General features: G+C 37.1%; 2 protein-coding genes across 3 annotated transcripts in view; one reads left to right on the forward strand and one right to left on the reverse strand.

Annotated features, from left to right (window-relative positions):
- soat2 (sterol O-acyltransferase 2) overlaps nucleotides 1-5,922 on the forward strand; it is a 19,934-nt gene extending 14,012 nt beyond the window's left edge. The window contains exons 12-15 of the mRNA XM_077197644.1: nucleotides 554-652; nucleotides 1,549-1,684; nucleotides 2,479-2,624; nucleotides 5,587-5,922. Coding sequence (XP_077053759.1) covers nucleotides 554-652; nucleotides 1,549-1,684; nucleotides 2,479-2,624; nucleotides 5,587-5,637 — 432 coding nt within the window. The 3' untranslated portion in view covers nucleotides 5,638-5,922. The remainder of the gene's footprint in view (nucleotides 1-553; nucleotides 653-1,548; nucleotides 1,685-2,478; nucleotides 2,625-5,586) is intronic.
- An 872-nt stretch (nucleotides 5,923-6,794) lies between these two features.
- igsf8 (immunoglobulin superfamily, member 8) overlaps nucleotides 6,795-26,249 on the reverse strand; it is a 31,835-nt gene continuing 12,380 nt past the window's right edge. Inside the window, exons 2-8 of one of the 2 annotated variants that reach the window (XR_013192930.1) lie at nucleotides 25,806-26,186; nucleotides 20,149-20,601; nucleotides 17,269-17,348; nucleotides 15,763-16,093; nucleotides 14,135-14,560; nucleotides 9,308-9,516; nucleotides 6,795-7,544 (exon numbers count right to left, since the gene is read on the reverse strand). Coding sequence is in view for 1 of the 2 variants with exons in the window: in XM_077197645.1 (XP_077053760.1) it covers nucleotides 9,383-9,516; nucleotides 14,135-14,560; nucleotides 15,763-16,093; nucleotides 17,269-17,348; nucleotides 20,149-20,601; nucleotides 25,806-26,186 (1,805 nt within the window). In the remaining variant the exon portion in view is untranslated. Of the gene's footprint in view, nucleotides 7,545-8,832; nucleotides 9,517-14,134; nucleotides 14,561-15,762; nucleotides 16,094-17,268; nucleotides 17,349-20,148; nucleotides 20,602-25,805; nucleotides 26,187-26,249 lie in introns of those variants that run through there. The other variant, XM_077197645.1, reaches the window with a different exon arrangement.

The following is a 26,249-nucleotide window of genomic DNA, read 5'->3' on the forward strand; positions in this document are numbered from 1 at the left end:
CCAGCGATTTCAAACCGTGTGTTTGAGACTGTCTTTGGTTCACTGCAGTTTTAAGCAGAAAATACTCAGCAATGCTGTCGACTTATGAATTTACACATGATTTGTCTTAAAGCTTATTAAAAACACCATATAGACGTATAAACAACATTAAAAGCTGGATTTTCACCACAGGGGGACTTTAATTTTTCAAGTTTCACCTGTATTATTTTATTCATCTTTGTTAGAGTATCGTGCAACAGTTCACGTATTTCGGTAATTCAAATTAAAAGGTGAAACTAATATATTTAGTATATATAACTTTATACATATACATAATTATACTTTTCAGAGGGCCGACATTTCTGTATTTAAAATCCTTTTTTTTATTGATTTCATGTATTATAATTTTTTGAAATTTTGAATTAAAGGTGTTCTTAAGCTGTAAGCCATAATTATCAAAATTATAACTTTTGCACAATATTCTAATTTTTCGAGTTTCACCTGTAAATGTATTGCTTGTTGTCATTAACTAGTGCAGGTTCACAGGTTTAGAGTCTCGTCTCTCTTTCATCAGGACTGGTGGAACTCCACTTCTTTTGCCAATTATTACCGCACATGGAACATCGTTGTACACGATTGGCTTTATTATTACGGCTACAGAGACTTCCTCCGGGTGAGAACGAACACTCCTGAATCTCACTGTTAAAATACAGTGGATGGTATAAGTGAACACACCCATGCTAAAGTTGACTAAAAAGAGGAATAAAAAATCATCTTTTGGAAATTGATCTTAATGCCTTAATAAAAAAAAAAAAAGAGGAAAAATCCAACCTTTAAGGACACCAATTTTCTATGTGAATGAATGATGTTTCGTAAATAAATAAATGTTCTTCCTAAAATACAGGTTGCGTAAGTCAGGACACCCCTATGTTAAATTCCCATAGAGACAGCAGATTTTTATTTTTAAAGGCCAGTTATTTCATGGATCCGGGATACTATACATCCTGATAAAGTTCCCTTGGCCTTTGGATATTAAAAAAGCCCACATCATCACATTCCCTTCACCATACCTAGAGATCGGCTTGGGGAACTTTCCATAAGATCATCTCTCAATGCAAATCAAACCAGCTATAACTGAAATGACACCATGCCGATCTCTAGGTATGGTGAAGGGTGTGTGATGATGTGGGATATTTTAATCCCAAAGCCCAAGGGAACTTTATCAGGATGTATATTATCCCGGATCCATGAAATAACTGGCCTTTAAAAATAAAAATCTGCTGTCTCTATGGGAATTTAACATAGGGGTGTCCTGACTTACGCAACCTGTATTTTAAGGAAGAACATTTATTTATTTACGAAACATAATTCATTCACATAGAAAATTGGTGTCCTTAAAGTTTGGATTTTTCCTTATTTTTCAAATTAAGGCATTAAGATCAATTTCCAAAAGATGATTTTTTATTCCTCTTTTTAGTCAACTTTAGCATGGGTGTGTTCACTTATGCTATCCACTGTACAGGTCATGTTCTAATAATTCTGACCATGAATCTCTCTTGATGACCTCAGCTGTCGGGTTATAAACTGCGCTCGATGGCCACACTGTGTGTGTTTGCCGTTTCTGCATTAGTTCATGAATACGCCTTCACGATGGGCTTCGGGTTCTTCTACCCGGTGATGTTCTGCACATTCGCGGGTATCGGCGGTAAGAACGCTAGTTTAACTAATTGGTAACACTTTACAATAAGGTAAGTTTGACAAATACAACCTTATTGTAAAGTGTTACCAACTATTTTTATGTATTGTATGTTTTTGCTGCACTTACAGTCAAACCAACATTTATTCAAACACCTTCAACATTTCTCACATTATCACTACAGATGGTAATAAAATATGACAAGAACTCAGAGTTATTAAATCAGTTGATATTTCACTGGTTTTGTCCGTCCTTCTGTTAGACTCTCACACATGAATTATGTCGAATATCTGTCAGCGGTTAAATTTAACTACACAATTATATAAGATAATACCAGTTTAGATCAACCAATCACCAAGCAATGCTTCATGTTGTTCAGTCTGTGGTGTAAAAAGGTGCATTAGCAATTACAGAAAAAACACTTCAGCAAAACATGATCAGCTCAAAGTTTCCGAATCATTTTTGGTTCCAATTTTCACTGGTAGTCACTGTATGAAGAATATTTGGGGATACAGTCTACTTTATTTTGCTCTCCTCACTTACATAAATGAACTATAGTGTCCTGCACACACTTGTAAAAAATATAAAAAATTATATCTGGTGTCTGAATAATTTTTGGTTTGACTTTGATTTCAGAGCATTCTAGGATTTCCTCATCCATAAATTAAATAAATAAATAAAATACATGCATGCATTGCAGCCTTAAGATTTTGGCCAACATGAAATATCTAGACAGCATAATGATAAGTTAAAGAGTTAAAGAGCAGGCAGGAATTTGCTGATTTTTGTGTGTACCTTCCCAGTGGTGTTTAACTTCGCCATGAACGACAGCCGGAAGAGCCCGGTGTGGAACATCATCATGTGGATGTGTCTGTTCATCGGTCAGGGAGTCCACGTGTGTCTGTACTGTCTGGAGTGGTACGCGCACATCCACTGCCCGCGCACTGGGGTGAGCACTCATCAGCGTGGAAGATCGCTTTTGCCATGGAATAAAAAAATAACCAAAAAGATAATCGCTTTTTTTTTTTTTTACTCAATTCTGAATTTACATCTCACAATTCTAACTTTTTCTCGTAATACTGTTTACATCTCGAATACTGAATTTATTCTCAAAATACTGAGTTGAATTCTGACAATAGCTTGTTTTCACATGACGTCACGTCACTGCGTTGCCATGGCGATACATACAGATGGAGGGCAGGAAGTGATTTTCTATATTTAGGAATCACTATAACAAACTCAAAATGCCTATGTTTTGCGTCGTTTATGGTTGCTCAAATTGATCAAACCACGAGGAGTTTTTATCGTGTGCGAAAATTTGTTGTTCATAAGGGGGGAAAATACAAGAAATTGACAGAAAAACATCGGGAAAATTGCCTTGCAAACCTACGTCTGCGGTCGGGAGGAGCCGAATGGGAAAATGCCCGTGTGTGTCATTGATCACTTCGTCAAAGCTGAGTTAATACAGCTTATGTGTCTGTTTGTGCAACGTACCAGTTTTTGAACTTTGTAAAGTCAAAGTATGTCTGTGAGACGAGGTAGTTGCTGATATCTACCGCCTCAATGGCAGGCAAATCTTTCAATTCAGTTGAAAATCGGTCCTATTCATAACGAATGGATCACGTCCAACATATGTTTAGATTTTTTGTTTATATATTTCTCTTGTAATAGCGTCTAAAGTAGTACAGTACGGACTTTCCTCCATCTCGACCATTGCGTTCTTCACTTCCTGCCCTCCATCTGAATTTCGCGCGTCAACACAGTCACGTGACTGCAAACAACCTATTCTGACTTCGTAATACTGAATTTACATCTCGTAATTTGGACTGTCTCATAATACTGAATTTACATCTCACAATTCTGACTTTTTTCTCATAATACTGCATTTACATCTCGCAATTCTGACTTTTTTCTCATAATACTGAATTTACATCTCGCAATTCTGACTTTTTCCCCTCGTAATACTGAATTTACATCTAGTAATTTGGACTTTTTCATAATACTGAATTTACATCTCGCAATTCTGAATTTTTTCTCATAATACTGCATTTACATCTCGCAATTCTGACTTATTTTCTCGTAATACTGAATTTACATCTCGCAATTCTGACTTTTTTTCTCATAATACTGAATTTACATCTCGCAATTCTGACTTTTTTTCTCATAATACTGAATTTACATCTCGCAATTCTGACTTTTTTCTCGTAATACTGAATTTACATCTCGCATTTCTGACTTATTTTCTCGTAATACTGAATTTACATCTCGCAATTCTGACATTTTTTCTTGTAATACTGAATTTACATCTCGCAATTCTGACTTTTTTTCTCGTAATAATGAATTTACATCTAGCAATTCTGACTTATCTCATAATACTGAATTTACATCTCGCAATTCTGACTTTTTCTCGTAATACTGAATTTAAATCTCGCAATTCTGACTTTTATTCTCATAATACTGAATTTACATCTCGCAATTCTGACTTTTTTTTCTCTGGTTATACTCAATTTACATCTCGCAATTCTGACTTATTTTTCTCATAATACTGAATTTACATCTCGCAATTCTGACTTTTTTTCTCATAATACTGAATTTACATCTCGCAATTCTGACTTTTTTCTCGTAATACTGAATTTACATCTCGCATTTCTGACTTATTTTCTCGTAATACTGAATTTACATCTCGCAATTCTGACATTTTTTCTTGTAATACTGAATTTACATCTCGCAATTCTGACTTTTTTTCTCGTAATAATGAATTTACATCTAGCAATTCTGACTTATCTCATAATACTGAATTTACATCTCGCAATTCTGACTTTTTCTCGTAATACTGAATTTAAATCTCGCAATTCTGACTTTTATTCTCATAATACTGAATTTACATCTCGCAATTCTGACTTTTTTTTCTCTGGTTATACTGAATTTACATCTCGCAATTCTGACTTATTTTTTTGTAATATTGAATTTAAATTGACTTTTTCGACTTCTTCTTGGTGTACAGTTTACATCCTGAAATGCTGCTATTTTGTTAAAAAAAAAAGAGTAACAAACTTTGTGTTAAAATGGTCAATTACCTTTTTAATTCCGTGGCAGAAATAAGCTTCCATACACCATAACCCACTTCACTGTATCACAGCAGGATTCCCAGGCCATCTTTAAGCACTGCACACGGCCAAAGCTCCCAAACGCACAGTAAAAACACTAACACTTGCGTTTTGATTAACGGATCACTGTTTGATCAAAGGCTCACAGTGCAGATGTCGCTCAAAGACTGTGAAGATTAAGTTCTGCCCAGGATTAGGTTACACGACCAACAAAGCCAACTGAAGTGCACACTGACAGATGGTGTAAGACAGCTCAGACATAAAGAACAAAAAAAAGCAGAGAGGCATATAAAGTTATGAAATAAAGGTTAAACAAAAAACATTGTAGAACGGTACAAAAGTTATTTAAAAAATGAAACATCCACTTGGTGGCACTGCAGGGTCACTGAGTAAATCACCATTTCAATCCAAGTCAACAGGGTTTGAAACAACACAAAGGTAAGCAAATTATAAGAAAATATAAATATTTTTGAGACTGAACAGTCCCTTCAAAAACAAGCATTTCTTGCATTGCCAGTCACTAATAAAATAAAGAACAAAAACACAAAACACGAATTTTTATTCTTCCATCCAGTGCTATGATTATCACTAACACTTCGATGGTTATAATGAAAGGTTTCACAAGAAGGAAAACTCTGATTGAACAGTGCATTCATGCGCTCAACAAGCTTCACCGTGATTGGCTACAATGCTGCAAATAGAAAAGTTTAGATGTTGTGTTTGCGCTCTCTTCAGAGTACAGAAATGCCATGAATCATATTTAACAACATGTTCATAGTTTATGTTTGCATTTTCTCAAAACAGACGAGCTTCTGGGAGCTAGTGACGCCACGATCATGGACGTGTAATTACTAGTGACATCAATACAAACCTCTTCATCTGCATCAATATTTACTTCAGTTAATGACCATGTGCTTTGTGAGGGATCAGGGATGACATAATGTCCTATTTGTGACACCTTATGAAATGTAACATAACATACTTGAAATGATATTCACATTTCATGCTTAATGAAGCAAATCAGCTTCTCTGTAAATGTGATGAGTGTGTATATATTTTAATGAATGTAATGATGTATGTAATGATAATTATAAACAAACTTTTCTTTTAAACTATTAAAATTTTACTGTTTAAGCTTATGGAACATAGTAAATGCAACTTATTTTATATTCTGAATTTATATTGTATTCTGAAAATACAAAATCTGTACAATCATGAAGGAATTTTATACACATATATATATATATATATATATATATATAGCTATAAATATTGCAAATATGAACTGTTCCTGCTGCACCCTTTAGTTAAACAGACAAACATTGGCAACTTTAAGTAATGTTAACTAATTGACCTTCTTTTAACGCATTAACTAACAATAGGGGCTTTTGCACTAGAGGAACCTTTTTATAGTTCCTAGAACTAAAGGCGAAAATACCCGCTTTATTTTGGCGTGTTTGCACCGCAGGAACTGGGGGAACGGATTTAGTTCTACAAACTATTTTAGGGGAACTAAATAAGCTCCAACTTCAGAGTCGGGTCTAACACAGCACAAAAAGTGCCACTTAACGGAAGCTTTTATACAAAGCAACTGACAAATGAGGAACATCACAGAATTTATCGCACATGAGCAAAAAACAAGTGTAAACCAGAGTAATGCAGAAGCAAAAATGCAGATAAAGAGATAGAGAATGGGGAACAAGATAAGCATATATCTATTGATATATTTTGCATGCGGAAGAAGTGAGAAATTATGTTGTTTTTTGAGACGTGACAATTTCAGAAGCTTATTTAGAAATAAACAGTTTATGTGCAACGCAACCTTGAAGGAAAAGGCAAAAATCTCAAAAATGTTCCCACTGTTGGACTTTAGCAGTTGTTGTGGAGAGGTTGCAAAGGTGCATTGGGAAACTATGCAAATTTAAGAGTGCAAAACACACTCTAGCACTAGATTGCATGCAACTTTCCTACAAGTTCATAACTGTGTGCACAAACAATAATGTGACATCTCGTATCAGGGCATGTTTTATTCAGGAACCTCAAGCACCATCAACACAAAACAGAAGCAGAAAATGAAACCACCGACTACAGAATCTCACAGAACGCAGTGCAAGAAAACACAGTTACAGCTTCAAAACCAAGACATGAGCATTTCTGCATATTATGCAATGCATATAAAAAGGTAAGACAACGAATTATGGTGTTTCAGCATGATCGTTTCCAACAACAACAACAACAAAAAAACATTTAATCCCAACCAACAACTTTTGAGCCAAATTCAAACAATTGAAGTGGACAGCAGGAGTGATTGTTGAACGCAATTTATCACGGCGTATAAATGCTGCAATTGAAATCATAAAACATCACAACATGTCTTCTGTCTGAAACAGGACAATTACATCAAGTCAGCATGACGAGATGTTTCGGCCCGTAAACAAGAGGATTAATATCCAGAGAATATTCTGTCATTCAGAGTTTAGTCACGTGGCATAAGAGGATAAATCAGATTCCAGCGACTGAACGCTGTAAATAAGTAGAGAAACACAGAATCCCTGATGTTAATGTGGCTTTCACATTAGTCCAATCACAGAGACCAACTACAGGAATCACATCACAACCATAACACACACACACACACACATCTCTCATCCGTCTATCTAACCTACCGTCTGCAGGTTTACCAACCCATATTTTGGTGAATGCATGGAGAAAATGAAGACAGTAGAATAATGCATCTGTAATAACACTCCTATCATCCATTCCTTCAAAAGACAAAGAAAAAAACCAGTCAGAGCTATTTTAACAAATGGGTCATTCTATGAAATGGTGATTTTAAGTAAATTCAATTGATCAAAAACGTGCATACATTTCAAGTATATTAATAAAAGTGGGATATAACAACGCCTTTAAAACAGGGTAAGTGGGTCATATTTCTAAATACATACATTTTCAAAAAAAATATTTACTATATAAAATCGATTTATCACAGGTTTGCCTATTTTAGATCATTGATTAAATCTATTGATTTAGAACAGCACAATATTTTAACTTCAACACTTGATTTTATTGCTAATGTTGGACACAAAAGGCACCTGTTTTTGTAGAATGACCCAGATGCACGAAACATTATAGCGATGCTGAACAGCGGTTTAACATTAGGATGATTTTCAAATGTACAAGATTTGGTCCTGGTCTCACTTTGGTCCTGTAAGGGCAGTTGGAAATCCTGGAAAATGTTACTACTAAACAACATTTCAAGTAGAGTCTCGGCGAGTTCATTTATCTTCGTGTTTCCAGAGCTTCTCTCCTCTCAGTTCTGTGTCTTTATAAGGTAAAGTGGTTTGGATTCAATAAATTCTCTACGTGGTTATTTGATTTTTGAAGCGTTTTAGGTTAACATGGAAACTGTGAACTCCTCATAGCTTATTGGGCCCTTACTTTTACTCTATTACTCTAGTAAATATTTCGTCTATTCAGGTGAATTTCACAAAAATGCCAAGATAATGTCTTTTGAAGATTTTCTGCACATTTTTAAGTTTCTTCACATTATTTAACTTCACCCACAATAGTTTTTTTCACCCACAATTTTCATTACTGTAATGCAACAGCTTTTTTTTTATTCCAAAATTATATTATTTTATATTTTCTAAGTACAATTACAATTAAGTTCAATTAAGTTCACCACAATTGTTGTATTGAATTTATGATTTTATATATATATATATATATATATATACTGTATGTATAATATATATATATATATATATGAATAATGAAAGAGAAATTTGGTTGTAAATCTATTTTAATTGGTTGTTTTATATTGGTTTAATTTCCATAAAAAAATATGTTGCAAACTGTGCACAAAAGAAAATTAAAAAAAATATTATGACCGAAAATAAAAAAAATTCTTTAGATTTTGGAGTCAAATATGACCTGGACATTTCTTAATTTTGCAAAATTCACTATTCAGATCGTAGAACAGAAGAATGAACTAACTTTAAGAACACATTACTGTGAAACAAACGTGCAATTGGCAGGAATTCACTCCCATTTGACTGGAACTGCTCAGTTTATTCAATGTATTTCATACACTTTTTGAATACAAAAAGTGAAAAGGTGAAAAACTATGGCATGCCATAAAAATTATTTTATACTAACAGGTAACACTGAATTATGAGCACATTTTATAGCACTGTAAAAACAGTGAGTGATTTCAGTGTTTATTATTATTATTATTATTATTATTAGTGGCTCTGCTAGTTCTCCAAAACACAACTGCATGCAGGTTCTAGTTTAAACCGAGCGAGTGGTTTACATCCACCATGTGACGTCCTTTCATTCGTTCTGAGCAGACCGAATAGAAACAGTGCAGATCACAATGTCACAGCTTGAAGTGAATCTACATGCATTTGTGTATATGCAACTGTTACCATCCACATATGGATTAATATAACATGAGCATCCAGTACATTTTCAGTATCGTCTCCAATTGTGAGTGCACATTACGTCAAGTCTGCCGAAATACCTTAAACCAGTTTTTCTTTGCTCCAATCAAGTCTTTGAATGTTCTCACTGGTTTTCCATGGAAGTCTCATACTTCCTACTTCCTTATGCGAGAGCGCTGTCTAGCCAGTCTCTTCATGAAGCAACACGTCACCGTTGCAATAATCAGTACGCCCACGAACAGCGCCGACGACACGCCGACCACGAGGGGAATGAGCAGTAGATCAGCAACTGGGGAGAAAAACACATCAATAATCAGTCTTTCAATTCACCAGATCATGCAAGCACACTAGGGCTGCCACGATTGCTTGGTTTAAAGGGATAGTTCACCCAAAAATGAAAGTTCTGTCAGTAATTACTCTCCCTCATGTTGTTCAACCCCGTAAGACTTCGTTCATCTTCTGAAACACGAATTAAGATATTTTTGATTAAATCTGAGAGCTGGATCACTCCTCCATAGGCCTCTAAGGGATTGACACTTGTTCCCCGAAAAGTTATTAAAGAAATCGTTAAAATAGTCCAAGTGACTACAGTGGCTCAATCTTAAGTTCATCAAGCGACGAGAATACTTTTTGTGCGCAAAAACAAACAAAAATAACGACTTTATTTCAACTATTGATTTCCTTCTCTGTGGGCCTCGAGTCAGTTAGCGTAGTGTGATTGCGTAGAGCTACGTCACATGTAGGCTCACTATTGGCCGACGCTGGTCATGTGTGTGATGATGCGTGTGACGTACAACACAGAAGCGCTGCGCTGTTACACTAGTGAACTCACTCGAGGCCCACAGAGAAGGAAATGAATACCGTATTTACCGCACTATAAGGCGCACTTAAAAGCCTTTAATTTTCTCAAAAAACGACAGTGCGCCTTATAATCCGGAGCGCCTTATATATGGATCAATTGGTTAATAACGCTCCGCGTTATTAAATTCGCCCGCGAACTCGCGCTCGTGTCCATCTTATGGCCGCTCTGTCACACGGCCAGTTCAACCTCGTATAAATCATGTTATGTGTGTAATTCACGTGCCCGCTCACGAGCGCTCACTCTTACTAACAGACATACGAACAGACACACTGTCTCCGGCGCTACTTGCGCGTCACAGAATGTTCATAAAGCGTTCCCCGTTCACAGTTACCGTGTCGTCTCATTCAAAACAGCCAGCTGTTGCTGTCAGCGAGCCGCCGCACATGAATACTCGTATGAGTCAGGCTGCGAATGTAAGTTACGTGCCCGCCCCAGCGCGCTCACGCTTACTAATAAACACCTCGCCTCCGGCGCCGCGCAATCGCTACATTCCCTTTGGCACATCTAGTGGATGCATAACGCAAACCCAGTCAAACGTTTGACTGCAGTATCTTATGCGCCTTATAATCCGGTGCGCCCTATATACAGTTAATGTTCTAAAATAGGTCATTCATTGAAGCTGCGCCTTATAATCCGGTGCGCCTTATAGTGCGGAAAATACGGTAGTTGAAATAAAGTCGTTATTTTTGTTTTTGTTTTGCGCACAAAAAGTATTCTCGTCGCTTGATAAACTTAAGATTGAGCCACTGTAGTCACTTGGACTATTTTAACGATGTCTTTAATAACTTTTCGGGGAACAAGTGTCAATCCCTTAGAAGCCTATGGAGGAGTGATCCAGCTCTCAGATTTAATCACAAATATCTTAATTCGTGTCCCGAAGATGAACGAAGGTCTTACGGGTGAATTTTCATTTTTGGGTGAACTAACCCTTTAAGTTGAGCACTCAATTTTATAAAATCCTCGATTGCGATTTACCTGTGTCAAGTAACCGGCAAAATACCGGAAGTGATGCGATCCAAGGACGAGAATCCATGAGCCGCATTATTAAAAGTTTTCTAAGGCTACGCAATATATTTAAAATCATAACATAGCATAGTGCTATTGTGAAATCATAAATAAACAGTCAAACCAAAATTTATTCAGACACCTTCAACATTTCTCACATTATCAATTTTTATATTTAGAATAATATTTAGAAAATGATAATAAAATATGACACAAACTCTTAGTTAGTTATTAAATCAGTTGATATTTCACTGGTTTTGTCCTTCCTTCCGTTAGACTCTCACACATGAATTATGTTGAATATCTGTCAGCTGTTAAATTTAACTACACAATTATATAAGATAATACCAGTTTAGATCAACCGATCACCAAGCAATGCTTCATGTTGTTCAGTCTGTGGTGTAAAAAGGTGAATTAGCAATTACAGAAAAAACACTTCAGCAAAACATGATCAGCTCAAAGTTTCCGAATCATTTTTGGTCCCAAATTTGTATATTTTACTGGTAGTCACTGTATGAAGAATTATCAGGGTATCTGCACACTTTTTAAAGTCAAATTTAAGGCTTTTTAAGACCTTTTTAAGACCTGAAGAAATCAAAATTAATACCTTACATTAGGGGTGCGCAATATTGACAAAAATGTGTCTAAATATTTTCAAAGTTTTGTTGATAATTAGATGATATTTATATTGTGTTTGTGTACTGGTACCATGGCTGGTTTAGGCCTGTTGTTGACAGCTGACTCACGAAGATACATATATTTTTCATATTCTATGCAGTGGTCAGTTCACAGCAGTGAAAGAAAATTTTTTTTTTTTAATAAAAGGACAATATTTGCAACCTTAAATTGAGTTCCAGGGGCATTTTCACCCATATATGGACTTTTTATTTTTTTACTTAGAGGTATGCATCACCTTTTATGTCAAATTCTAACATTCAAATTAAATTATATTAGAATAATAACACACTGCCACTGTTACCAGTTAAATTAAATCATTAAATTAAAATCCATCTTTGCAGTGCAGAGGAGACACATAAGCAGCATCAGAACTGGCATTAATATATTTACACTCCATTTACAATTGCATAAATAAAGCTATGAGATATTCAATTCTTTAATTCTTAATTCAATATTTAAATATGAACTGATTTCTAATTGTAACATTTTAAATACAGGGTACTTTAAATGTCAAAATAAACCCGCCAGTAGGTGGCGCAAGTCTCAGGGAGTCATTCATTCAACCGATTTGATTTGTTCAAACGGCTGATTCATTCAGGAAGTGCAAGTGATTGTTCATTGAATCGTTAAAATTATTAATTCAAAACACGGATTTCAGTCAAGAAATCATCGCTGTCTTTTGCATTAAGACTCTGCTACGGTTTCATTTTGAAATTCTCGTCAGCGAAATAAAGGGAAAACAAACAATATTGACAATATTGTTTATAAAATGTAACTCACAATGTTAATTTAAGTTAACTGTTATATAAAATAAATATCATATTTGCTATTGTGCACGGGAAAACAGCCCTCTTGCTGATGTAATATTGTATGATAACAACATATGATAAAATACAAAAACTTTATACGTCTATTAGGGAACATGCCTATAGCTGCACTGACACATCACGCAGTGAAAGCAAGCATGAGAGACAATGCGCTGTCAGCTCGCAGTGCGCCCTCGTACATAGTTAACGTTACAATAAAACAATGATTACAATATCATAATAGACAATACACATCGCACACCACTACACACATAAAGAATGAACTTACAATTGAACTGAAATTAACCAGCTTTCTTCTCCTCTCCTGCTGTTTCGCGAGCAGGAGACAGACGTGATGCTGGCGCGAATGTGACGCGAAATGTCACGTGAACAAGCAAATCCACAAAGAACGAATAATAAATAAAAAAGTACGCTAATTAGATAGTTTTAATTTGGAAAACATTTAGATATGTCTAAGTCAAATTGCCATCGAATATTTAAGACCTTTCATAAGTAAAAATAAGACTTTAAGACTTTTTATGGCCTTAAATTTTTTAAATCTAATTTAAGACTTTTTAAGACTTTTTAAGGACCCGCGGACACCCTGATTATTGGGTATAATGTCACAGTTTACTTTATTTTGCTCTCCTCGCTTACATAAATGAACTATAGTGTCCTGTGCACACTAGTAAAAAAAATATCAAAAATGATATCAGGTGTCGAAACAGATATTATATATCGCCCATCCCTATCAATGGGGCTGTTTACATCTGGCCATGCGTTTTCTGTGATGGGATAGCTATCCGATCGTGAAAAGACCAGGTGTAAATGCCCTCCGAAACGCATTCGAGACGGATTTGAATCCGATCGCTCAAACCACTTCAGGAGGAGATCTGAGACTCATTCCAGACGAAACTGGACGAGTGTAAATGCATCTGGTTGTTGAAACCACACATGTAAATTTTACTCCTCCCAAAAATGCTAAAAAATAAACATGTGAGAGCGTGTTATAGGCTATATGTAATGTTATAGCCAGATATGACGGCGCTACTGCAACATCACCACAGATGAGCCTCTATTCATCAAGCCAACATGCAAACTATCGCAAATCAGAGTGAAAGTAAGTCGCAGACGCTTAACACACAATCATCATCATTAAAAGTAAAGAAACGAAAAGATCTCTCTTATTGTGGTCTTTGATTTTGAAATTAGCTGATGATCAATAAAATGTAGCTCATATCTATTACTTTCGGTGACGTGAACTCTATTAAATCTACATATAGCGCGGGAATTGAAGATCGGATTTATATCCGTTTTGCGAAAACACATTTATGTGACCAGGTGTAAATGGAATCGTTTTGATAAATCAGATAGCTATCCGATCTGAGAAAACGCATGAAGTGGCCAGGTGTAAACAGCCCCAATTAGTCTGTAAGTTCGCCAGATCATGCAAGCACACTATGGGGAACGAACTTGATGACCTCTGCACATTAGCTATAGCTACAGGCTATTCCTGTATATAGCAGATTTAATCTAATGAAACAGATCAAACTCACCTCGAGCGTACAGGTACAGGTGTGCGGTCTCGGACTCTGCTCTCGCACCTGTATTATACCATCCGCCGTGCGGATCCTGCGACCAAACCTCGGCTTGACACTGATAGTGTCCCTGATCCTCTTCACGGGCCGAGAAGATTCTTAGCCTGTAGCTCGTTGCAGACACGCGGTCGGCGCTCAGATCGCTAGCGTTGCTGTAGATGCGCGTGAGCCCGTCGTAGCTCAGGGTTGCTATGAGTTGTACTGGGGCGTCCTCAGAAAACGTGACGTCTTTCCTCGCCGGTTCCTCTGGTTTCTGAAGCCACTGCACCTCCACTTGTGAAGAAGCGCTAGTTTCCACAGAGACGTTGCAGAGAATCGTGATCGTACTGCCGCGTCTCAGGAGCGGACGACGAGGAAGATCGATGCTGGCAGACACACGCACATCTGAACCGGTGCATAAACACACAAACACAGCATGATAAACTGTCAGCACGGCGTACGGTGAATCTCATGAAAATAAGTCTGGGTCATAAATCTAAAATTAAAAAAAAATCTTTTTTGCATTTTGTTTAGTATTATGAATCGATAGATATCAATATCGATCTGCTCACCAAGGCTGCATTTATTTGATCAAAAATACAGTAAAAATTGTGAAATATTATTATGATTCAAAATAGTTGTTTTCTATGTGAAAATATTGTGAAATGTATTTTATTTCTGTGATCAAAGCTGAATTTTCAGCATCATTACTCCAGTCTTCAGTGTCACATGATCCTTCAGAAATTATTTTGATATGATTATTTGATGCTCAAGAAACATTTATGATTATTATCAATGTTGAAAACAGTTTCATATTTATTTTTCAGTATTCTTTGAATATAAAGTTTAAAAGAACAGCATTTATTTGAAATATAATCTTTTGTAACATTATAAATGTCTTTACTGTCACTTTTGATCAATTTAATGTGTCTTTTCTGAATAAAAGTATTGATATCATTAAAAAACTCAAACTTTTGAACAATAGTGTATTTATCAATATTGATGTATTTGCATTAATTAATCCATGAAGTCAAATACAGCAAATGTCTAGTTACAAATAAGTTTTCAACACTGCTTTTCACCAAATGAACGCGAGGAATAACATTTAATAATTTCCCTCTACATGCATTTCTATGGAAGTTTGTTTCCGCCACAAAAATGCAAAAAAAGGCACTTTTTATCTCACATTTCTGACTTTTTTCTCTCACAATTCCAGGTTTAAATTACGCAATTCTGACTTTCTATCTCAGAATTGCGTAATATAAAGTTACAATTGTGTATAAAGTTAGAATAGTAAGATATAAACTCGCAATTATGAGGAAAAAAAGTCAGAATTGCAAGATGTTAAATCGCAATTGTGAGATAAAAAGTCTCAATTATCTTTTAAAATGTTTTATTCTGAGGCGGAAACAAGCTTTATAGTACGGAACAAAAAAAAATAGTATTAGAACAGGTATTCCTAAGTGATTATTCCTAAATTAATTGAGTTCTGATTTACAGAAGTGAAAAGTCCAAAATGATTAAAGGAAAACGAATTGGAAAAAGGAAAAATTTAAATGACTTCACTCACAGATAATACTAAAAAACAACAACATACAAACACCCACCGTCAGTCTTCAGGCTAACAGTGACCCACTCCGATCTCTGCGTTATTGTTGCGGGACTCGATGGTCCTGGCGTTAGTCTCCCGGCGTAGACGCTCACGGCGCACCGGTAGAGTCCGGCGTCAGCGGGGTGAACGGAGAACAGGCGCAGAGAAAACTTCCCATCAGCCTCCTTCTCCATACTGCCGCCCCCCGCTCTGCTGACATCATCACCCCATGTGACCACGCCGTCGGTTCCTACGCGAGACACCTCCACCTCCACGCCACCCGTCGGCCCGCGCCGCATCCACTGAACCAGCAGCGCCGAGCGGTTCCATGCGCCCACGCCGGTCACCTGACAGTATACAAGATATTTTCCCTCCGGTTAATAAAGTGTGACAAACACTATATTTTAGGTGGATAATGTTTATTTCATATTTTGTATTTTTAGGGGATTTTATGGTACTTAATTATATTTTCGCTGTATTTATAATCCATTTATTCACTTTTTGAGCATATACCTGAAAATTAACTTTCCAACTTAAACTGTCGTGAATTTGAATGCTTAAGAGAAACAGACTTAAGTTTGATGTCTTTTTAAAGAAGACACGTGGCAGATTATTGCTGAAGTGAAAAAAGTTTTAAAAAGTGAACGTAAAAAAAGTTACAGAATATTATGTTTATTGTTATGAAAAATGTGCAAAAATACAATTTTTTATTTTTATATGAAATATATATTTTCAAAAACATGTTTTACTCTAAAACTGTGAGAAAATCAAAAGACATAAATCTAACCAGTTAAAAGTTAAAACAAATCAAATCTCCAAAAACTTGCTTTCAGTAAGATTTTATTTGGCAGCAGTACCAAAAGTTTGCACTAGGTGAAATTAGCCTCCCATTCATTTCCTATGCGCTAATTTTTGACCATGAAGAGTACAAGTGTGACTATTTTATTAAGGATCGAATCATGTCCATGATTTTCTTTTGTGTTCACACAGCAAGTGCCAAAACCTTTACCAAGTTTCGTACCATTCAGTTTTAAAACTGAATGGTACTTTAAAAAAAAGTACCATTTTTTTTTAAAGTAACATTTTTTACCAGAGGGTTAAATCGCTAATTCGAAAGCGAAACTAAAATGCGCACGTCCGCACGGACATTCATAATGGTGCGGAGCAGAGTGAGCGTCTTCTATTAATTACTACCATTGGAATGAACTTAAAACGCTTGCTCTGTTCTGCTCGCTCGTACCTGTGGACACGCAACCGTTATGAATGCCTGTGCGGACGTGCGCATTTTAGTTTCGCTTTTAAATTAGCGCCAATTCGGGGACTGATTGCTTGAATGGTGAGTTCATTAGCCTATTATTCTTAATGAATTTAAGGATTTTAATGAAAATCCTTTTTAATGAAAAACACAACAACAAAACAGTAAAATGACAAATTTGCTTAAATAAGCGATTTTACATTATGCTTTACATTTGCTTCTGAACACTGGTAACACCGTCAACACCAACTATTGTAGCAAGCCTACCTGACAGGTGAGGCTGAGAGGAGCGCCGGGCTGCAGAGAGACTTCACCATCTGGAACCGAGCGAACATTCAGAGTGTCCACTAAACGAGGAAACACAATCACACAGGCTGGTTATTAAATTCACAGCAACAACAGCACTCGCACACTAGCCTGTATACATGCGTGTTCTTAACTCAAGGTAACACCCTTTCCACAAGATGTATAAATCTATGGTGTCCCCAGAATGTGTTAGTGAAATTTCAGCTCAAAATACCCCAAAGATCATTTATTATAGCTTGTTAAATTGGTTAAAATCACAGTAACAACAACAGCAGAACTCTCACACTCTCATATTTGCATAATGCCAGCGTTTGGTCATGATTGGCTGAACAGCATCTCCTTAGCCCCGCCCTCAAACACTGTAGTTGTATCTGAGACTGGAAGAGCGAAACAAAGTGCAGTCAAGTGACAACATCCACATCAATCGTTGGCCAGATGTGTCTTGAACGTATTTTTCATAACTGCACTTCGATTGGTCAGAATTAACGTGCGGGAAAATTCCAACAGAACTCCCGGAAGTAAACAAGGAGGAGGAAAATCCGGCAGACAACACGCTGTTTTTTACAATGGACATTTCACTGTTCATCAGACCAAATTTCTATGAGGCTGCGCACCTCCTCACAACTCCAAATTTGTGTCCGCGAGCTGCCATGCTAAAAGTGCAAACTGTCAACAAACATTAGTTCAAATGCGCAGTTCTTCGGCAGTTAGGTCTATCCGAGGTCGGATCACGTTCTCACCACAAACAAACCACTCCAGAGTTCGTTTAAAAACTTACCGAGTAAGGATGTGCACGAATATTCGATCTGTAATTATTATACTATTCGAATTTTACTTTTTTTCCTTTACATTTTTTCACAGTTATAATTAAATGCACTGGGTGGCGCTGTGGAGCCTGTTTAACAAGTGGATTGTATTTGATCACATAATGACGTCGTCTGCCTCGCGAAGTTTGAAATTACTTAATGATAAATTTGATTAAAAGTAATTCCATTTTGTAATATCATTTTCATCTATCACCACCACAATGAGAAATCACATGAAATCCAAACACCAGTCGACTGAGGTAGCAGCTGTAGCGTAAGGGAATCGTGATCCGAGATGATATCTTCTGGTAGCAAAATGATTTTGAGACATATGCTTCCTTTAAGTTTCGTTGAGAGAGACAGGTTTAAGAACAGAAAACTTAAAGTGCTGTTAGTAACTTCTCTTTGCACACTGTCTCTGCAATGTCTGTCAGCACAGCACGTTTCCTCACTCGAGCATGTGGATATTATTGTTTTTCTAAACATGAACGTGAAATATAATAAACACGGTAATGCTGACTCGAGTGCATGTGTAGCCTACGTTCTGTATGATAACTGCGCAGTCTGCTTTATTAGCGTTTTTTTTCCGTTCGTGCTTCTTGAGCTCAAATGCTTTTGTGCTTTATACTTTTTGTTTGCACGAATTGTTTAATGTTTTCAATTAAAATAAAACCTTAAGATATATAGTAAGCTTGTTGTGTATATTGCCTAATTGTAAGCTTGTTCAATAATGGTGACAAAAACTTAACATCTATCTTGTTAAATGACATTTAAATAAACGAATATTTGTTTTTATGAGCCCGAATATTCAAATACAATATTTTCGAAAAATGTCCATCCCTAGGTACGCTTGTTTGGTGCACTTTTGGTGCCCTTCGAGTGCAATTGCGTCATTTACACCTGCCCAAACGAACCGCACCAAGGGGTACAACGAACTCTAGTGCGATTCAACCCAACTAAATGAGGCAGGTGTGAAGACACCCAAAATCAGCCTGCATTTACACTGCACATATTCAAGAGTTTGACACACATCCAAAACACAGAAGATAAACCCAAGAGATTTTCTGTGATCAAGTTGCTACAGTAAGAAACATCCAAAGCAGCTTGTACAGTCATGAGATGCACTTTAAGATGAGCGAGAACAGACGCCCGTGCCAAAGCCAGCAGATGCTTCGTATCCGACAGCGTTTCAATCAATCACACACACACCCAGTCAACTTTACAACGCCTCTCAATCGATATAAACAGCAGTTCATTAACATGAAAGCAATGCATGGCAGATTTAATTAAGCCAGTGTGATTAAATGGAAGATTCTTTAGTTGTACTTTAATTTAACAAAACTAAATTTATTATATTAACATACATTAAATGGCAAGTATTTTAAAGAGCAATCGCTCACTAAACATGTTGGAAGAATGCAATTATTTTACCATTCTTCTATATGACCAGCCTCAGATTCCTGTTTCAATAGGAAATACGTCCGAGAAAACCATTTCTTTTGGGCCTTTAAGGTAAGAAACTACAGGCAAAAGCATGTCATTGCAAATGTAAGTTAAGTTAAAGTCCCCCTGTGGTGAAAATCCAGCTTTTAATGTTGTTTATACGTCTATATGGTGTTTTTAATATGCTTTAAGACAAATCATGTGTAAATTCATAAGTCGACAGCATTGCTGAGTATTTTCTCCTTAAAACTGTAGTGAACCAAAGACAGTCTCAAAAACACGGTGTTTCTGAAGTCACAAACTACCTTGTAACCAATCAGATCAACGTGTGATCGTCAACGAGTGGATCTCTGAGTGAGTGAGTGAGTGAGTGGAGGCGGGGCTCATTTGCATATTCATAGAACCACGCATACTAGAGTTACATTTAAGCTATTTTAAGGCATGAAGATTTTTTTTTCCCAAGGACAAAACGTTTAAATATGTAATTTTGGTGATCAAAGATGAGTTTTAAGAGATAAAATCATTGACTACAGGGGGACTTTAAGGAGTTTTACATAAATTAATAGCTTAAATAAGAGAGGTTGCTACTAACCAAGTGGTTGAACGATGAGATTCCCAAGCTCCATGGTCCTCTGCGCGATGCGTTCCCATTTGCCATCCGGATCTCTGATCCACTGCACAGCCTCGCAGAAATACGACCCAGAATCCTCTGGGGCGAGAGCGTTCATCTTCATCACGTACAGATCCCTGGCTCCGTCCCCTTTACGCTTTTCCAGAGCGATCTCTCCATCTCTGTATCTCTTCCCGTATCCGCCGCTGTGGCCCGGAGTCACGCGCAGCTCACGGTCAATGGCGATTATTTCCCTCAGGTTGTGACCCTGAGACTCCGCCCCCCCGCTGCTTCGCAGGCCGAATGTGACGGAAACGTGGGTGTGTTGATCCGATTGGACTGACGCTGCGCATGTGAGCTGAAGCTCCATGCCTTCGGTCACAGGCTGGCCGCTCAGAATCCGTGAGTGTGTTATCAGCAGCGTATCTGGAATGACTGCAGAAATAAGAAAAATATTGTTTGATTGTTTGAGAGAGAGTACGCTGGCGCATGTTGGCTAGCGCTTCTCTGTCCGTTTAATTTATTTTATTAAAATTTTAGTTATATATTCTTAATTAGTATTAAGCTATTATAAGTATTAGTCAACGTGTTTTTTTATTTTTATACTGCTTTTAACGATACTGGAGTTCTATTGTGGAGTCTTTCGGTGTGAGCTTCTACTGTTTGATCGAGTTGACAGCGTGGGAACGCTGATCCCGTCAACTGGGAAGGCTGCGCGTGACTGCTATCTGTGCTGTTGTGTGACTAAAACGGACTCTGGATTCTACCTCGAGTAACTCAAATTGGATTTTTCTGTCTCTATCATGCGGCCCCGGTTTTTCAAAAGGTTTAATCCGGATAAAATTGATCCGGATTTAGTAATCTTTTATTTTGCGATCCGTGATCACGTAATCCATCTTACTTTTGAGCCAGTTTTTCAAAGCAACATCGGATTGGATCAATCTGATCCGGACAGGAACTTTTCAGGATCACCAAATCTGGATAACCAGTGCTCAAACAGAATAGGAAATCACAATGTAGAACTATAGATATGTAAAGAGCAACAAGCAGAATAACCAGTGTGGGGTCAAAATAAGTTTATTTTTATTTGAAATGAAAACACACACATTTAAAAAAAACTAAAAACAAGAAAACCCCCACCCCATTCTTTTCTAGCCTTTTGGAGGCGGATCTCAAGTCTGGCCTTGGTTTGCTGCAGTTTGGTCAGAGTCAGTCGTTTCTCTGCCAGAACGAGCAAACAGTACGTGCAACAAGGGACGCAATAGTTAGACACTATTTCTGATTTGGATTTGTTTTGGATTTCAAAAATCAGTGAATGTCATTCTTTGCATTTTTTTGGGTATTCTGTAATAATTGCATGCATCACTAATAAATATGCTAAAAATAAAAATATTTTCGATTGTGATGAATATATATATCAATTAGTGACAGAATAAAATGTATTGTTTTTGGTCAATTTTGACAGCTGTTTGGGGGATTATTTTATGAGGCCAAACTCTTTCTACTTTGCTGTTGGCCTATCCTGAAAGGCTGAATACGTTAAAGCCTACCTAATCACTGTAGCCTGACGGATGAACAAATAAAATTAAAACCTTATGAATAAATAGGATATCTTGTAAGATACTGCATGATCCAAATATAGTATTATTTGAGACATTTTTAAAGTTTTCATTACATTTTGGGCATGAAATCCACACTGAATCCACCCTTCTGATGGGATCAGTTTAATCCAGATTTTTTTGGATCAAAGTGATCCAAATCCTACGAAAAAGTTCTGAAAAATTCAAACTAAAGGTTTGATCCGGATCAAAACCAAGATTGGATTACGTGATATAATCCGATTATGTAATCCGTTTTTTCTTTTGAAAAACCCATTTTCAAGATTTGATCCAATCCGTTATCCAAAATCCTAGTGGATTACTTTTAAAAAACCGGGCCGCGGATTTCTCTGCTATCTATTGTCATCATCATTTCGACCCTGACTGGGCTTCGTGGAGAGCGGCTCCTTCAACATTTGGATTTCATTTGTACTCTTTCACTGACCTTCTCTTGTTGGATCATCATCTACGTCCGGATGTCGGTGTTCAAAAGACCTTGAAATCGTTTCGACTTCTACGTCGCCCAAAATATTTGCACAGAGGGTCGCGGCAGAATGTTCACACTACTGGGACTGGGAGTGGCATTAAAGTTTTATGCGCTCTATGGACTCAGAAACAAAACAGCACTTTCTACGCGGTGTTTGTCATACAAACTTGCGTTATCCACAAATGACTCGTCAGAAAATGCGACTCGACACTGCGCGATTTGCACATCTAAATGTTCGTTCCTTGAACAACAAAGACTGCTCTACTCTACGACACTATATTGAACAATTCACTGGATTTATTTGGTATCTGTGAGACTTGGCACCAACCAAATGACTTCATAAACTTAAATTTGAGTACTCCACCGGGATATACATATATACAGAGGCCACGACTAAGTGGTAAAGGTGGCGGTCTTGCTGTTATATACAGAGATGAATTATCTCTTATGGAAATTACTATTCCCTGTGTATCATCATTTGAGTGTGTTGCATTTAAATTGAATGGTACTTCTCCTTTTCTTATTGTATTCATTTATCGACTTCCAAAGCCTTTGTTCCAGGCATTGTTCCAAAAGCCCTAAAGGTTGCAGCTATTACACCAGTCCTTAAAAAGCGTGGATGTGATAAGTCAGACCTATCAAACTACAGGCCTATCTCAAATCTCCCCTTTCTTTCCAAGGTACTAGAACTTGTTGTTGTGGCACAACTCCACCTACAATTGTCATCCAACAAGCTTTTTGAACCTTTTCAGTCTGGGTTTAGAAAGGGACACAGTACAGATACAGCCTTGGTTCATGTTATGAATGACCTGCTTGTCTCAGCTGATTCTGGAGCCTCTACCATCTTGGTCTTGTTGGATTTGAGTGCAGCTTTTGACACAGTGTGCCATTCTATCCTGCTAAATAGGCTGGAGAGCTGGCTTGGTATCACTGGTTCTGTATTAAATTGGTTCAAATCTTACTTCACTGATTGTTCCCAGTTTGTTGTCTTGGGAAACAACAAATCTGACATTGAACAAGTCCGTTCTGGTGTTCCTCAGGGATCGGTCTTGGGTCCTATATTGTTTAGTGTTTATATGCTTCCATTGGGGCAAATAATTAGGAAATATGGTCTGGGGTATCATTTTTACGCTGATGATACTCAAATATACATCAGCTCTAAATCTGATCCTACGGTCACCTCCAAAATTCTTTCGGAATGTGTGCAGGAAATAAAAACGTGGATGCATCATAATTTTTTCAAAACTGAATTCCTCTAAGACAGAGATTCTGCTCATTGGCACACCCGCGGCTACTCACAAAGGGAGACATTTTAATTTGATCATGGACGATAGTGTTTTATCTCCATCTTCTTGTGCTCGTAACCTTGGTGTGATTTTTGACGCCCACCTAACACTAGACTCTCACATAAAGAGTATTACGAAATCTGCACTCCATCACCTAAGAAACATTGCAAGAATTAGGCCCTATCTTACTCTACCAGAAGCTGAAAGGCTTATTCATGCATTTGTTACTTCCAGGATTGATTACTGTAATGCACTTTCTGTTAGTTTACCTGTTAAATTTATAAAACGCCTGCAGTACATCCAGAATTCAGCAGCACGGGGGCTGACATACACTTTACCACGTCAGCACATAACAGGTGTGCTTTATAGTTTGCATTGGCTACCTGTTCAGTCACGTATTGCTTTTAAAACTCTCACACTAACGTACAAAGCTATGCACGAAATAGCTCCTTATATCTGTGACTTAATCAGCCTGTACACCCCTTCTCGTTCCCTTCGGTCTACAGATTCTCTTACTCTTCAGCAACCTCCCTGTAGATTAAAATCTATGGGGGAGAGAGCTTTCTCTGTCGCTGCACCCAGGTTATGGAATGCACTTCCTCTTACTGTTAGAAATGCTCCTACATTAGCCGGTTTCAAGAAGTTGTTAAAAACACACCTTTTTAAAATTGCTTACATAGACTGTTATGATTAGTATTTTAATGATGTGTACTGTAATGACTATTTTGTATTATCTTGTACTTCTGTTTGTAGCGCTTTGGGTTTTAGAAAAGCGCATTATAAATAAAATGTATTATTATTATTATTATTATAACACAATATGAAACGAAATATATAATATACAATAAAAAACACAATATGTAAGGTTGAGGAGATTCCCACCCTTCCATGTAAAGCGCTTTGAGTGCAGAGAAAAGTATATAAATGTAATGAATTATTGCTATTATTATTATTAAACACATTTCATCTTTAATATACAGTACCTGTCAAAAGTTTTGGAGAACAATTTTTTTTTTTTATTAAAAGAGCGGTTTTCATGTGAATTAGGGATGGGCAAGAGTGATCGAGTACTTTTTCGTGACAGCGATGATCGATTATGAAAATGATGATCGACCTGACTTTAAAAAATATTTTTTTTTTCTGATTGGTTATTGCGGTATTTGGGGCGGTTCCTGAGGTCTGATTGGTTAGCATTTTCAAAGCCGCAGCCGCCCGCTGATGGTTTTAAGGTCTATGGGCGATGCAAGGCGCTGCTGACGCTTTTTTTTTTTTTTTTTTTTTAGAAAAGTGGGCTCCTTCAAGCGCCACTCGCCTTGATTTAATAAAAGAATTCTGTCTATATTTGTTCATCATGATTGTAAGTGCTAAAACTCCACTTTTACTAAGGTACATTGTCGAGAATGGCAGTAATGTAGCATGATTTTCTTAGGCATAACACTCATATTGTGTGGATACAGTCAGTTTTGACCACAAAAGATGAGGTATTGTGATTGGATGTCATGTATTTGAACTTTTTTTAAATGTTAGAGAAACCAATATTTTAACTTTATGAAACCAAGATGAAAACAAATTATATATAATTTCATATTCCTAAGAATTTAGCACATACTTTTGAACCATGATCATTATCATCATCATCAAATAGGAGTGTAACAATATATCGTGTCACAATATATTGCACTACAAAAATGCAACAATATGTATCATGGATAGTGACAATATGTATTGTGTATAGTTCACCCAAAATGAAAATGATTGTGTGATAAAAATTCAGGTTTACAGAGTTTTAGTGTCAGTACTACATTAAAGTACTAATATATATATATATATATATATAAAATGTATAATAATGCAATGGGGAATTATCTGTGGGTCCTGATAATGTCAAATGTCTTATGTTACCAGTAAAAAGTGGCATACATTATTTTACATATATCTAATCAGAGACAGAGTGCAAGCATATTTGTCTAAAATAATTATGTATTTTCAGCTTCAGAATCATGAATATTGTTATTCTGGTGTCTCTATTGTCCTGTGCATTGGGTTTCCAGCACCAAGTCCAAGCCTATTCATTTACACACATAATGTAACGCCAAATTTAGCATTTTAATCAAAAGTAAATTTTTTGTTAACTTTTTACCATATGTCTTGGAGTATCACAATCAATATCATATTGTGAGTTCAGTATCGTGATATGCATCGAATCGTGACATGAGGGCATCGTTACACCCCTATCATCAACCCATTTTTTTCTGATACACCACCTACCTTTGACGTCCACAGACGAACTGTAGTTCCCCAGGAAGCGTGAGTCAGTGCTGGGTGTGTAACACTCGTAACGGCCCTGGTCATCTGGACGAAGCCTCTGGATTATCAGTCTGGCTTTATCTCCCGAGTCCCTCTCGACCCGAACCTCGCCCGCCTGCACACGACTCTGGAACGGCGCGTACGGAAACCCAGTGTCTCGCGTGGATACCACAGCGATCTGCCGACCCCCAGCGTCCTCCCGGTACAGGTACCACTCAAACTCCTGCGTCCGCGGGCCTTCGTATCCCGAAACCGTGCAGGGCAGAGACAGCGAGAAACCGGCGACCCGGTACAGCGGACCGGCGGGAAGAGCGACCTCACGGCACACACACCACTGCAACTCTAACACACAGCCGAAAGAAACAGAGACAAGAAGTAAATGAATGTGTGCCATGCACAGTTTGA

Source organism: Siphateles boraxobius, unplaced genomic scaffold, assembly GCF_051911475.1.
Source record: "Siphateles boraxobius isolate OS27281-9 unplaced genomic scaffold, OSU_SipBor_1 41, whole genome shotgun sequence".
NCBI lineage: Eukaryota > Metazoa > Chordata > Actinopteri > Cypriniformes > Leuciscidae > Siphateles > Siphateles boraxobius.